The sequence below is a fragment of the Gouania willdenowi genome, chromosome 15 (assembly GCF_900634775.1).
Source record: "Gouania willdenowi chromosome 15, fGouWil2.1, whole genome shotgun sequence".
Classification (NCBI taxonomy): domain Eukaryota; kingdom Metazoa; phylum Chordata; class Actinopteri; order Blenniiformes; family Gobiesocidae; genus Gouania; species Gouania willdenowi.
In genome coordinates, this window is record NC_041058.1 from 18,218,649 (window position 1) to 18,234,957 (window position 16,309).

The following is a 16,309-nucleotide window of genomic DNA, read 5'->3' on the forward strand; positions in this document are numbered from 1 at the left end:
GTCCCTCCCTCAGATGAGCTAACAAGCTAACGTTAGCCCGACAGCAACATCACAGTAATATAACATGCTCTGTTAAAAGCATATTACTGCAGCGTTTCTCTCTCTCTCTCTATGTGCCACACCTCAGCAGCAGCAGCAACTACACAGTGTCACTTACAGCAGCCCACACGGAGGATGCTGCGCACACAAACAACACATGCACTACAGAGTTCTAGTGTAACAATTGTAAATCAAACATAATGTAAATCAAGCAGCAGTAATTTCCTTTCAAGCAGAAAAGTCACCAATTCCATCTTCTACTCCTCCAGACCATACACTGTAAAAAAGACGGCGCTCTAGCTCCGGGAATGGGGCGGGGCCTGTGAGCAACAGCTGTCAGACAGCCCATCAAACACAATCCTGGCTCTGATTGGTTCTTTTTGCTCGGTTGTGGTGCATTTTGGCAATCTGCCAAAAGCTGCAGGAGCAGCAGGAGGGACTCAATGAGTGTTTTTTTTCACATAAACTACTAGTTTGATGCAAAGCTGTCCTTACATAGTGACAGCTTTAGCAAATATGACAAAAAGTCACTTTTCTAAGAGTTGCAGACTGCACCTTTAAGTGTAGTGCATTACTTTACTTCGTTAACCAAAGAACACTGAGTAAATGTGCATGTAGTGTCTGTCTCTAAATGTTAATGCTTTTATAAACTGGTGCCATGATTACAGCGTACCAACATGCTTCTGCGGATACTTATGTATATATGCATATGTGTATGCTCTGTCATGATAAAGTGTGTGGAAGAAATTTGACTTTACTAAGCCTGTCACTATACTCACATTCATTAAACAGAGGAGCTAGTTGTAAAGTGCCCTTGGTATTGACTGTCTTTAAACAGATGTTCCTCCCAGAGTTACAAAAACAAACCCTTCCCACCCTGACTTCTAATATGAATGTTTGATTTTTTTATTTTTTTTTTTTTAGCGCATAGTAAGTTTCAGTTGTCAATTTATATTCAAGCCCATTTGACACTGCAGTTCTAGAAAGGGTTTTATTCACTTTCTCTGAAATGTATGGGGTGATTGATCTGTTTACCCTTTTGAATCACTGAGCCAAAACGCTGCAGTGCACTCAAACATTCAAACAGACAAAACACAGTTTTACCTCTGTGTCTATGGTCCCAGTGAAGCACTTCGGACTGTTGCACTGGCCTCTCTCACAAAAATAATGCCATCTTCTCTGCTGTTGGAGCACATCAGTGCTTTGAGGGAAGCTGCTGCAGCAGGGAGAGAGGTGGACGGTGGCTGGTGTGAACGGCGGCCTGTTGAGGAAGTAACAAAGGGACAAAGCAGGGCTCTCTTTGCTGGTCACAGCCAGGTTCTGTGCAGTCAAGCAGGACTCTGCTGGCACGCTTGGGATTTGCAGCTATCAGCAGGAGAGACCTGCACTGCAGAGACTGCAGGTGGAGGGAGGAGAGAGTGGGAAAGAGGCTGATTGATCAAGAAGCAAGGAATCCCCGGATAGTGATGGGAGGATAAGATGGAAAACTGGGAAGTCAATGGCACGAGAAATGTCATCACTGCACACTTTGAGTGTGACGTATTAAACAACCTCTGCAGCTGCTCTGTGAAGTTTAAAAGTGACTTACAGAACCAGATATTACCAGATAGGGCTGAGGGATTTTGCCTTTTAAAGAAAAATTTGAGTTTCAATTGATTTTTGATTTATTTTTTTTTTTTTCAATACACTTAAAATTGACTGCAGACATCAGCTATGTTGTCAAAAGTGCAACTTTATTGCTGTGATTGTCCTCAAGAGTTAAAATGCATAGAACAATCAACAACAACTTCACACTAGCTTAAATTTTCTGATTAAGAAATCAGATAACTACATATTTTATAACATATAACATTACAATTGCAAAAATAATAAACTCTTCCCTTAGCATCTCAGCATAGTGCGAATAAAAAAATTAAACATACCTGTGGCACATATATAGCCTACTCAAAGGGTAAACACATGTAAACAAAGATGGAACGCAAAAAAACTATTTTTTAGATATAAAAAAATTAGAAAAAAAGATTCACTTTTTTTTTAACTCGAATTTGCAAAATAAAGATCGTTTTTATCTACAGATTTGACGAATCGATTAAATTGATTTTTTTGCCCAGCCCAATTACCAGAAGTTGAAAATTGTCAATTAGGAAGAAAAATCCCTGCTTTGCTGGGGCATTGTTTACTTTACACAGCCAATATTTCACATCACAGTTAAAAGTTTCTAAGTTTGTTGCATTTCCATTTTTCCCCTTATCTGTATGTTTATAATCCAACAGACTTGCCAAGGTTTGAATTAAATAAGTCGTTATAACTTAATGCAAGTCCTGTAAATATTATTGTGTGAAATGTTCAACGACGATTTTTGTGTTAATTTGTTTAAAAAAAAGAAATTGATTATTGTTCATAAATATATATTTTTTAAGAACTTTATTGAAAAATAAATAGTGCCTGAATAGTAACAGGAATGTTGGTACAATATTGTAATTATTATTAATAGTAAAAATAGTCGTAGTTTAGAAAAATTGAGCCACTGTTTCCTCTAGTAATAGGACAGACTGCTGTGCCTCAGCCGCTGAATGTAAAAGTGCAATAGTTTGTTTCTGAACAGGTTTGAATGTTCAATATTAAAATGTGTCAAGCAAATCGATCATATTGACACTGGCATTTTCTAAATCTATAAGTTAGATTCTTTGTACACTTGATTTTTCATTTTAATTTTTTTCAATAAATACTATGTTTGGTAATAATAAATGGACTGGCCTTTAACAAAGCCCAAACCTCTCATTTTTGAGTGTTGTAATGAAATTAAATAAATGTAATTGTGTTAGGATGAGCACGATTTTTGTCAAATAACTTGATAATACAGTGCGTTGTTTACAAATTGACAAAATTTTGATTAATCATGATTAATTACAGTTAAATTCCATTTAAAAAAAAACACTTGATTCACACTCTAGTAAATACGTGTGAGGGATGCAACAAGATGAAGCCTACTTATAGCTGTCAGAGCAGATCAAGAGCTTGTCCTGTGACGATGCCAAACACTTTTTTCTTCCTGTCTCCAGTGATTTCACACATGTCTGTCAGCAATGTTTTAAGTTAAATCTGGACACGTGCTTCAGCGAAAAGAATAAATATGTTTTCTGTCTTGTATTTATGAGGCATCTCAGCTTAGAGAGTGATTTCTGACTCAGCCTAATCCAAATGGGTTTGTGTGCGCCAAAGGACCAAAATCAATAATTCATTATAGCAAGACACTAAATTAGACCAATGGGTGCATTTTGAAGGATCCCTTGCCCTTTAGCTGTCTAAGTATCATCATAGGCTGACCACGACATGGGAGATATCATTGCTAACCATTAAGAAGGGTTAAGAGCTTTCAGCTGATTGTTTAACACTCACAGATAGGGATGTAACGATTAATCGTAAGGCAGTTAAAAATCGATTCATAGGTCTCACGGTTGATATCGATTTTTTGAAAATCGAATCGCAGTACTTTTTTTTAACCAGCAGAGGGCGCGATCCACAAGTGTAGGCGGCGGGCGGAGTCTGCTAATACTTTCTTTCTGGCCGCCTTCTATTCTTAAATATGTTAGTAAATGATTCATTACCCCTTTAGCACCGAAAGAATATCTGTAATATTACTTGAATATCTGTAAAAGTCACGTTTTTCTATTAGCTCTGTCTGCTAGCATAGCTTCTCTTCTTCACTGCAAGATATCTGCATGCCAACCGACCACTGTGTTACCAGCGCCCTCTGCTGGTCCAAACAAATATGACGTAAATCTGTAATCACGGTTTTTTTTTTTTTAAAGTCCAATTGTTAAGGCACAAAATACGTTTTCAGTTGCACTTTTAAAAGAAAGCTTTTATGCAGTTTTGCATTGTTTATTATAGAACCAGAATTTAAATTAATAGGCTTCATTTTCATTTCTATTATTCCTTTATTTATTTCATTCAAGATTTATTTTTAGTTAAATTACATTGTTTTGAATGGTTCATCAAGGGATTCTTTTGACAATGAAATTTAAAAGGAAAATAATACAGTATTTTCTATTTTTTTTCCCCAAAAAAGTCCCATTTTGTAAAATAAATCGTGAGAGAATCGTATCGTGAACCCAGTATCGTGAATCGAATCATATCGGGAGTTGAGTGAATCGTTACATCCCTACTCACAGAAGAAGATCAAGGTGTTCTGTTCGTGGTAATATTTCCTTAAATGTGCCATTAGCTGGAAAGCTTTTTTTATTCCTATGACTCAGCTTTTTATAGTATTCTAGCTGCAGTTCATAACTTTTACAAAGTTTTGGTTGATGCAATGACATTTATCACCATTAGTATAAACGGGATAAATTTCCTTATGGAAAGGTTAATAGTGGGTAAAATGAGCTTGATCTACCACAAATAGTGCTTTATCATCTAGTCCAAGGGTCACCAACACAGTGCCCACGGGCACCAGGTAGCCCGCCTGGACCATGTGAGGGGCCCTTAGGAGCTCTAATCACCAATGTGCGCCATCTAAAATATAATTTATTTCCAGAATTCAAACTCAGAAATATAAATACATATGACAGATCGAGTTAGTACTTAGTAGAGTTAATTAATGTTGCACGTGATAAAGTTTGAGTATGAAATTAACCATCTTTAAATGTCTATTTTTACTGAACCATTGGGACAAATGTTTTTATGTGTTGCAGATTTAGTGTATGGGTTGTGGTATGTCATATATAATATGATATATATATATATATATATATAAGATATATTAAAAAAAATGCAAGGTGGATTTTTGAAAAATGACATAATTGTTACATTTTACAAATGCTACCCGTTATACGATTAGTTAAAAGTTGTTTGTTGGAAGCTAGTAATATAGGAAGATGATCATTTTCTATGAAATGTAATGAAAATTAAACATAAATTAGGAGAAGTGTTGCATGTTGTAACTTAAAGCTGCAGTTTGTAGAATCGTGAGACGCTCCATGCTCCCCCCTCCCCTCCTGAGCGAAACTCACCGGTCTTCTTCTGAAAGCTTGCGTGGACGCGCACACTGTGGAACTCTTTGCCACTGTTTTCTCCATAGAGACTAGTGACAAATGTAGGGATTTTATCTTGTGTTATAGTAGAGTTTTCTGATGTTTTAAAGACATGAAAGCACGTATCACTCACTGCTGTGAGGACCGTCAGAGGCTCAGAGCCGCTCCTCACACACAAGCCGCTGCAGCCGAGCCCAGCTGATCAGAGCAGACACACTCCACATCCAGACTGCAGATGAATTGTGTCTGTTTTTTCCACCTTAGATAATGTTTCTCTTAGGTTTATACGATATTTATCCCGTCTGTTATCACTCTCTCTCTCTCTGACTCGGTATGTGGGGCAGACTGCGCACGGACTGAAAGCGGATCGCGCACAGCCTGCCGCACATACCGTGTCAGAGGAATCTCTGTTCCTCCTGAACATGTTTGTGCCTTTATTCTGCTGCTTCTCCACCTCAGTCTTCCTCTTGCTTTGCCGTGTAACCGCTGTGCCAAAAGGCGCGTTAGAGACTTCAGCTGGAATGTAAAGCCATGGGACTGTCCCTACTCTCAGATCAGGAATGCGCATGGACTTTTGACGAGCAGCTCGAGCAGCCAATAGTAATGCTTAAAACAGCTCATGGGATCGCTCTGTTGGTAGAAAGATCTCTGATTGGCTGAAGTCCAGCGTCACGCTGCTGGATTTCTAAGCTTCATTAACAAGACCAGGAGAATGAGAAGAGATTCACTTTCCACTTTGGATTACAATATGCTTTAAGATGATTATGGAATTTTGACCAAATAACAGCAGAAAAAAAACTTACATATTGCAGCTTTAAACATTTCCTACTTTTTTAAGTTACTGCCAGCCTTCCTTATTATCTTTCCCTCTAATAAAGTGTAAAAAAATGAACATTTAGTATTTAAGAAGTGCTTTTCAAAATGGTTGCCCTTCGGACTATTCTGTAAATATGAAGTAGCTCACAGTATCAGAAAGGTTGGTGACCCCTGGTCTACTCACTATTTACGCATTCCAGAAAATCTTTTATACTAACAGCTTCAATGTGAAATGTGAGCTAATCGAGGCCAATTGAGGATGTTGGCAGGACACTGTATTTTATTTTATTTTTTTTATTGCTGCGCTTGTGCATTAACTAATACAAAGGACTTTGCTGGACAAGATCTGGCAGCATTTTCATGAGATGACCTTGAGAACAGGATAAGTAGTCTGGATATAGGAACTCAACTGTCAGCCTTGAGTGGAAGACATAAATAAACCCCCATGTGGACATTGTCTCTTTTGTGGAACTTTGCTGATGCGTCATTCCATTATCGTAACAGAGTGTAATCTTAAATCATCTATCTTTGCTGCCACGTTTGTCTCTGCCCTGTAAAAGCTGTCATGTGGCTGCTGCTGCAGCAGGGATATTATTGTTCACCGGGCTCAGACTGAGCTGCATAATGTGCTTCTAATTGCATCGCTTTATTTTTATTATTGTTGTTCTCCACGTTGAAGCAACAGAGTGTGTCTATATTGCACATTCAATGGTGGCCAAGGGAAGCCTGGGCATTAGCATTAGAGCTGATTGTCATCAGGAGAGTCAATGTGTGATATGATGAGACCACCTGGCAAGGTCAAAGCCACTTTTTCCAAGAAGAATGAAATGCCTCATTGGGGCGTGATGTGGATGTTTCCTGATACGGCACAACTCATTAGTAAAAGAAGCAGCATCCTCCGACATTAGACGAGGGGGTGTGCCATTGATTACACAGACTTCATTAACATGGAGATGGACTCTGTTATCTGGCGTATGGCAATAGGTGGACACAGGACAGCTACTGTATATAATGATGAAGGAGCTCAGTAGAGGAGTAATCCACAGAAAAGCTCCCGTTGGATTTACTCAGACTGGCTGAGGCCTTTTTAGGAGTAGATCAGTCTATGACATACACTGCAGTAAAAAGTACAATACTCAGGGTTTATTGGAAGGTATGAAGCTACAGAACCATGCAGATAGCTTTATATAAACAAATGCATTGGTGAACAATGTCTGACTGTTTCTAAAAGATTGGATGTTGCTGGACAGTGGGGTAACATATTACTAAGCATTGTAAATGGTTAACTGGGTTAACTCCTGCAGAGGACTGTGGGACTTTTCTATTGGGAGTTTGCATGTTTTCCCCAATACCTGTTTAAATTTGGTGTCTGTGAGTGATTAAGTTTAGCCTGAACTCAGCCTTGCACCCACTTACATTTCTGCCACACTATGTGGCTATGTGTACGTGACACTTTTTTAAAAAAAATTTAAGTGTAGGGATAATTTCTTCGAAATTGATCTAATTGCACTACCTCCAAATTGTTGTGAATTAATAATATTAGTGGTTTTTTTTTGGGGGGGGGGAAGTCATGTATATGAAAAAAAAGTCTTATTTTTGGATGCTGTACGACATTTACCAAATCCTATTGGCTCTTATCATGTACCATTAGGGCTGATCAATTGTAGAAAAAATAATAACCACGATTATTTTAGTTATAATTCAAACCACGATTATTCAAATGATTATTTGCCAACCAAAAAGTAATTTATTTTTTGTACAAAAAAAAAACATAAAATATATTCTTTAAACATGAATTAAATCCTTCAAACACTAAAATCAAGTATGTTCACTTTTGCACAAAACAAAACACTTCTTGCATGTGATGTGTCTTTGCTCTAAGTCTTCATCATCAAACCCAAAGTGTTCCCATAGAAGAGAATTTAACTTACCACTTGTTTACCAAGCGTTTTTGCTGCGTTTCTCCTGCCATGTTTCAACACCACTAGCAATAACTTTCCTCGTGTTGGCCTGCAGGCTAGCTTTGGCTTTGAGAGGGGCGGGCGGAGGGGAGGAGCTTGCATGTTTGTGGATTAAACAACTCAAAGTTAGTATTAATAACATGTGTGTGCCAAACTTCATTATTTGTAGATGTCCGAAATAGTGCATTTGTTTTATTTAGAGAATAAAATATATGTTAAAAAAAAAATATACATATACTGTATATTATTATTATTATTTTTTTAATAATCTTTTTTTTTCGATTATGTTATTTTTGTAATCGTTGGGTGTAATAATCGAAATCGGTTACTTTACGTTACTGAACTTTACTTTTATTTTGAATTATTACCAGGGAGAACAAATGTGTAAAGTGGAAGTAAATTTCTTTAAAAGACAAAAACTGATTAAATTATGTTTTTTAACAACACCTGGGAGTGATTGTACGCTTATTTACAGTGTGAAGCAAATATTGCCACAGGTTCTGCAACATGAATTTGTTTTAGTTCGTTGTTAATCTTTGTTAAAAAAAAATGGTGAGTTTTTAATATTGTTAAAGAAAAAGAAGCCGCTTATGTGTTTGAATCCATCGTCCATTGGGAGAACCCAAACAACTGTACAAAACAAACATCAGCTCCACATCCTGGCTGTTTATCTGTTACACACGCTAATGAAACTGCTGTACTAATGTTCAGAACCACAACATTGTATTTAAAAAAGTGAGCTTGGTGTCACAAATAAATAAGGGACCATCATAAGGAATTGACTATTGAAGCGCTGGGTTTCAAAAGCGTGTGCGTTGAACGGAAGAAGCAATGCGGCCTCGTATTAAATGTTGACAAGTAGCGAGAGAAAAGAAAATTGTCACTGCTTGCACATTTTGAGCACATTTGAAGCCTCTGTGACTCACCGGAGGGAAAGAAGGACATGTTAAATCGGATCCTGGATCTGCCCTCGTTTGTCCTTTAAGGTGTCTGCTGTCACACCTGATCAGCACATTTTACAATCAGTCGCATCTGATTGATCACCTTTTATGTTCAATGGAACTTCTAGAAAACACTCATTGTTTTTTGGGTCATTCATCAAAGGGCCTTGAACAAAAATCTATTTATTACACTATGAAATATTCTAACTCAGTACAAGTATCTACTGTATACTTCAATAAAAGGCTTTTTCTCATTCTGTTAAAGAGTCAGATTGGCTGAATTTGGCTCCCAAAAATACATTTTAACTGTAAAGAAAAACTAGGGGTGTCCCGATCCAATATTGATATCGGGTATTGGTCCGATATCAGCCAGAATACGAATATTGAATATTAATAGTACAATATTTTGTACTACGACAGTATGTAATCTGAAACCAGATTCTGAAAGATTAGACTCTCTAGTTTAATCAGAAATAATTATTTTGTTTGTAGCTTGTTTTGTTTGTCTGTAATCAGCAGTTGAAGTAGAGGCAAATTTCACACAAATCGCCAGTTTGTGACAAGAAGCTGAGAAAATGGCTTTTTCTGAAAACAATCTATTAGTGACTTTGAAGCATTTTTTTTTTTTTTTGCTTCAGGGACACCTCAACATTGATTTCCTTCTATAAAACTACAAAAACAACACTGAGACCGGGCTTTTGATGGCAACATTATTATTATTTTGCTATCTAGGTCAGAGTTGAATGGATTTCTTACTGTATATTGGCCATCCTCCAAGTCTCTCCCCCCGTCATTCTCCACACACGCAACTTCCTCCTTCTCCCGGACATGCCGAGTGTCACCCCTTGCCCCATTTTTTGATTGTTTTTTCTCATCATTGCGACACTCTCAATAGTCCACTTAGTTCCACACATGCTCTGGTCGAGTGTGAGCTGCTGTGAGCTTCAGCATCAACTCTGTAGCGCCATTTTCTGTCTTGTAAACTCCTTTCTTCTCCTTCTGAGCTCTGCCCATCACGGGTGATCTCTAGACGTCTTTAGCAGGCAATGAGTTAAAGATGGGAGTATTTGAGTTTTTCATCCTGCTATCCCAGTTTTCTCTGTAAATCAAATTATCCAATTAAATGAAGCATCCGTTGTTTTATTTGCTTTTCTTCATAGATGTGAGTAAATCTTCATCGTTCTGCTATCAATGGGCGACAGACGTGTTAAAAAGATTATTCTTCCCATTTATGTTAGGAAATGTCCAGATTGTTCTTTGCCTCGGTTGCTTGTGGTTTTCTTTTGACCCCTTCAATCATATTTTTGGCAAAAGTTGGATGTGTTTGAATGAGAACATGTGTCCATCAACAGGGGAGGACCGCAGCAGAGAGAATGTGGTGGGTACGGCAGATGCCCAGTCAGCCGGTGCAGCGGGGACAGAGTCCGGCTCCAGCAAACGGAGACTCCACTGCTGCATCAGAGTAACCACAGTTCAGATAAAGAAGGCCCTGTGGGGAGTCGCCATGGTGATATGTGTGTGCTCGTCCTGGGCAGGCTCCACCCAGCTGGCCAAACTGACCTTCAAGCAGTTTGACGCCCCCTTCACCCTCACCTGGTTCGCCGCATCCTGGAACTGTCTCTTCTTCCCCCTCTACTACATTGGCCACATCTGTAAAAGCCCGGAGAGGCCGACGCCCAGGCAGAGATTCAGGTGGGAATATTCTCTTCAATCCGCTATACACAGGGTAACACAAAGAAAGAAGCAGAGTGACATGTGGAACAGAGGACACACACATTCATGACCCACAGTGCCAGCTTAGTTTGGTTTTTGATGGAGTAAACAATCGGGTCTGCACACAGCGGGTAACATTTCTTCTTTCTTTTTTTTAGCTTAAAAAAGTGTTTAATTAAAAATTAGGGAGCACTTTAAAATAGATTTAAGTCATTTTTTCTTTCTTTTTTTACCTTAAAAAAGTGTTTCATTTAAAAACGGAGAACTTGTTGCTATGTAAAATAGATTTAAGTCATTTTTTCTTTCTTTTTTTACCTTAAAAAAGTGTTTTATTAAAAAATAGGGAGAACCTGGTGCTATGTAAAATACGTTGGATTCATTTTCTTTCTTTCTTTTTTTTTTTTTACCTTAAAAAGTATTTAATTAAAAATTAGGGAGCACCTGGTGCTATTTAAAGTACATTTAAGTCATTTTGTTCTTATTTTTATTTACCTTAAAAAACGTGTTTTTATTGACCTGGCGCTCTGTGAAATACATTTAAGTCATTAAAAAGAACATAGTTGCATTCATTCAATCTTTTGAATTCTTTAAAAGTGTCTATTCAATAGGTCTGTAGAAAAGGAGATGCATGTTGCTAATGTGGCTAAAAAAAAGTTGAACTAAAAACAACAAAAACTGCATAATAACTTTGATTTTATGATGAGTTGTTCATTAGAAATTTATATTGAAAAATAAAATAAAGGTTCAGCTCTGGAATGTGTTTCTTGGTCATTAATGGTCCGACACTTACTGTTAGAGTTCATTTCCAAAACAAATTACAGCTAATAAATAAATGTCCCTTTAGGTTTGCTGCAGCAGAGTCTGCTCTATGTGTGTTTCAGCCACACGCTCTCTTAAAATGGCCCATTAATCACTGCCTTTTGGACATTGCCTTATCTCTGCTGCCTGCTGCGCTACTTTAAGGCTGACACATAAAAGGTGAGATGGTAGAAAGTGTTGCGTGCGAGGGGGGGGCTCTCTGTGATGTAAGTGCTTCTGTTTCTTTTAAGGGATTACTCAATGATCCAGGGCTTCCGCTCCTCAGCTGATGTGCTTTGAATATCAAATCTGGTTTTTTTTTTCTGACAATAGAGTGAAAATAGGACATATAGGAACCCCTGAATGAAACCATGAGCGTATCTGATGTTCTAACGTTAGTAATTGTTTGAGCTTTTCTTCTGTCAGATATGAGTGGAGATGATTTCTTGTTAGAATAAAAAAGCATTTGTTGTCACTCTCAGTCCTGGAGGGCTGCAATCCTGCATGTTTTAGATGTCACCTTGACACCTAATTCTAAGGTCATCCTTCGTCTCTGCAGAAAGCAGAGATGAAGGATGACCTCCTTTGTTTGGAGCGAGGGTGTTGGAGCATGGAGACATTTAAAGCATGCAGAAACCGGGGCTCTCCAGGACCACGTTTATCACCCCTAATGTAGTCAATCTTTGCAGATACGATACATTTTGATCTGATTTATAGTTTACATGACACAATTATAAATATGCAGGGTTTGCACTACTTGAACACTTTTCAAAGCACCTAGAATAAAAAGGGAAACTAAAGTAATTTGTGTGCTACATATTGTTACATTGTGTTATACAGTATATTACAGTAGTTCTGAAACACGGTGCAGATGTGCGGTTTTGGTGAAATTGATGGAAGCTGGGTTAAATTTCATTTTTGATGATTTGAAATGAAATTAGAACCAATCCGGTTCCTAGAGAGCAGGAAGAACCTGGAATAGAAGTGTAAGGAAGACTATAAGAGGAATCTAGGGATTAGAAATGTATTTTCTTCCATAAACGTCTTTTTAATGTGTTCCCCCCCATCAGCTTGTGAGCTTCTATATGATTTATAACACTGACATTTTAGTCTTCCTGCATCAGCACAGATTACACGTTTGACTAAAGCAGCTTCAAAAGCAGAAAAGCACCACAAAATGTTAGTGGTACTGATTTAAAGCTGCTGTAATCTGTGCCTATAATGAATGATGATAACCTGTGTGAGCGTGTATAGGGAGAGAGATCCAACAGTGCATTTGTTTAGTGCTGACTCACCACACCGTCTGCCTTAGCCTTTTCCAACAGGATGCTCCGCATATTATGCTCACTGCAGTTCCGACTTCCTTTGACTCAGTTACCTTATTGTGGATCAGATACTCTTAAGAATGTAGCTTTTTTTTTTACTACACACTGTTGGTAAAGTAATGCAGGTAAAAGTGCATGTATGGTGATAGTTTTTTGGGGCAAGTGTAAAGATGTAGCATGAATGGGTGCAAGAATAAATGAACAAAAACCTCAAACAGTGTTAGAATTCAGATAAAGTAATGAAACACTGTAATGTAAGGATCTGATTCCTGAAAAATATAACACAGGTATAGGAATAATTCACCATAATTCACCTGTGATTTCCTCTTTAGTTAGAGCCCAGACCACACTGTATATCACTCTGATTAGATTTTTGCTCACCAATGTAAGAAGGAATGAGGCCATCTCTTAGAAAGACTACAAAGTACTTTCTACCTGGCATTTCTCACATTTCTGGAGTCAAAAATAAACCATTGATGTGATCATAGATTAATTAGGAGCAAGATCCGGCACCTCCCAGATTTTGATTTTAGGTGTTTTGAAGTATTATATTTGGACAGCTGTGTCTTTTATTGAGTTGAAATCACTGGAAATGTCATTGTACAAACAAAATTGAATGTAAAAATGATGGGGTGCCAAGTGTAAAAATTTTGTATAAAAGTTTTAGCTAATACATTTTCATTATTTATCTCACTTTTCTCATATTTAGCACATTTTCCTACATTTAACACAACATTTAACCACATATATAGAGGTAAAAAAAAGCATTACATCTAAATCTAAATTGTATATGTTATATCTAAATGTTAAATCTATATCTAAATATTAAATCTAAATCTAAATGTTAAATGTTAAATCTAAGTCTAAATGTTAAATCTATATCTAAATTTTAAATCTAAATGTTAAATGTTAAATCTAAGTCTAAATGTAAAATCTAAGTCTAAATGTAAAATCTAAGTCTAAATGTAAAATCTAAGTCTAAATGTTAAATCTTATATAATAATGTTAAATGTTAAATGTTAAATCTAAATCTAAATGTTAAATCTAAATGTTAAATCTAAATCTAAATGTTATGTTGCACTGTTGTGTTGGGAGTGTAATGTCCACCTGCCATGAATGCGCGCTCGATCTCCACCGCACAGGGAGAACCAGCCATACATATCACCAGGCAAGCATCGGTGAAGAGGTGGGTGGGAACGGTTTTGTGTCTCTGCTTGTGTATTGGTTGAGGTTACAAGGGGCGGGGTCAATTAGCATATGTGCGAAACATTTAAGTTCAACATTTAGATTTAGATTTAACATTTAACATTTAGATTTAACATTCAACATTTAGATATGATATATAACATTTAGATTTAGATTTAAACATTTAGATTTAATATTTAGATTTAGATTTAACATTTAACATTTAGATTTAGATTTAACATTTAACATTTAGATTTAACATATAACATTTAGATTTAGATTTAAAATTTAGATATAGATTTAGCATTTAGATATAACATATACCATTTAGATTTAAATATTTAGATTTAATGCTTTTTTTTACCTCTATATATGTGGTTAAATGTTTGTGCTAAATATGAGAAAAGTGAGATAAATAATGAAAATGTGTTAGCTAAAACTCTTTATACTAAATGTTTACACTTGGCACCCCCAACTGAGCGCAAGTGAGGAAGCACAAAAGCTTGGAAGACAGTAAAAAATAGCTTTAAAAAGAAAAAAGGTAGTTGGATTTAAAGAGTTTTTTTTTTTTAACTAATACATGAAGCTAAGCCTGAGGTAAAGATCTCCAAATTTGTTTATGTGAAAATTGAGGAGCACCAGCACACCAGCAGTTAGCGTAGCGAGTAGCACCTGTAGCAATGATGCTAATGCAGGAGAACAGAACCTGCCTCTAACAGACGGGACACAGGAGGACAACTATCCAGGGGACATGAGGAGGACTATCCAGGGGACATGAGATGAACTATCCAGGGGACATGAGATGAACTATCCAGGGGACATGAGATGAACTATCCAGGGGACATGAGGAGGAGAGAAGACAGAGAGAAGAGAAGGAGAAAGTTCTGGGACGGACATTGAGACAGGCTCAGTTCAAAGGCCCCAAATCGGGCTCCGAGCGTCGATGGTTACACATCCATAGATTGTACCTAGTGAATTTCAGTTTGATCCATTCACGAATAACAGAGGAGTAGTGATTTTAACTAGTGTACACAACAAGTTTTCAGTCCGGTAGCCTGGCCTAATAATAAGTCACAACTTTGTCACTATTTGTGAAAAGTTCCCCATAGTTACAACTTTTCTGAACAACCTCAACATTTGACCCTTGTTCCATGTTTACAGTCGGTTTCCCTCCACAGTCCAAAATCTTCCTACTTCATTTATGAATTCTTAACAAATGCCCACGCTCCACTGTTTAAAATAAATTCTCAGAAACTGAATATGTGCACTTTTTACGAGCATTGTTAAAGGTACAATAACGCTGTTCCTCCACTACTCTGAGCCAGTCTCTCACTGGACATGCTAACACAGGGCTATGCATTACGTTCCCGCACAGGGAATGCTGCAGGTTCTTCGGCGATGACGGCCTGACACCGAAGGTTTTCCTCACCAAAGTGGCTCCTTTTGGGCTCCTGTGGATCCTCACCAACTACCTGTACCTGCAGGCCCTCAGGAAGATCAACACGACAGACGTGTCTGCGCTGTTCTGTTGTAACAAGGCCTTTGTCTTCCTGTTGTCATGGATTGTACTCAGAGACCGCTTTATGGGGGTCAGGGTAAGTGATCGCTTCATTATTTTTCTGGGAAAAAAAAAAAAGCATCTCTACATAAAAATGAAGCATCGTTTACACAAGGAGAGAGAGATAGGAAGCACTGGACCTTATCGTGGCCCCTCATTGAAACTAAAATGCATTATAATTCACTACTATTTATAAAGAAGATTATTTTAAATGGCCAACCTGTGATTATTATAAGTACTCCCATCATATCCACGACTTGCTTCAAACTTAAAAATCCGTCATTTTTAGAACTTTTCACTTATGGAACAAATTCGCCTTGCGACCTGAAAGACACATCAACTTTACGCATATTTAAAAATGCTTTAAAATGATATTTTTTCTTCTTCTTACTAATCTGAATTTATATAGCCTGTATCCTTTCATACTGTATATTTGTTGGTGTAATGAAAATATGTATTGATACAGTACAATGCAATGTTTCTGTATACTTTCTTTAATTTTCTCAATTCTTAAATGTAGGAGAATCTTGATTTTTCTTCTTTTTTTTATTTTTTATGGCCTTCATGAAGATTAGTGACCACCACGCTGGAAGCTAATGGGAATGCGATGAAAAAAATAAACAAATAGTAGAACAATGGCTGCCATGCTGTAGCCTCCAGGCTTTGTTGTGTTCCTGTGTGAGACACAAAACTGAAGGATCAAATCTATTAAAGTCGCAGTAAGTGCTTAGACTCTTTATGTGATTATTTCTAAAGATATAGATGATAGATATTATCATTAGTCCATGTTAAGTCCGTGATCTTGCTGTCTGGCCGATACTAGAGATGACAGAGGAACTGTGTGGCGCCCCTAAGTTTTCCGTTTGAATAAGCAGTTTCCAGCTTAGCGTGGTTCTTCTACATCTTTTGTGATGCACATAATTCATAAATGCAGGTGTGT

At 37.3% G+C, this 16,309-nt stretch overlaps 1 protein-coding gene across 4 annotated transcripts in view; it reads left to right on the plus strand.

The window, feature by feature from the left end:
• slc35f3b (solute carrier family 35 member F3b) overlaps positions 1-16,309 on the plus strand; it is a 78,221-nt gene that overhangs the window by 55,667 nt on the left and 6,245 nt on the right. For 3 of the 4 annotated variants that reach the window (XM_028469329.1, XM_028469333.1, XM_028469330.1), the window contains 2 exons: positions 10,143-10,482; positions 15,187-15,406. In XM_028469329.1, the coding sequence (XP_028325130.1) occupies positions 10,143-10,482; positions 15,187-15,406 (560 nt within the window). The remainder of the gene's footprint in view (positions 1-10,142; positions 10,483-15,186; positions 15,407-16,309) is intronic. The other variant, XM_028469331.1, reaches the window with a different exon arrangement.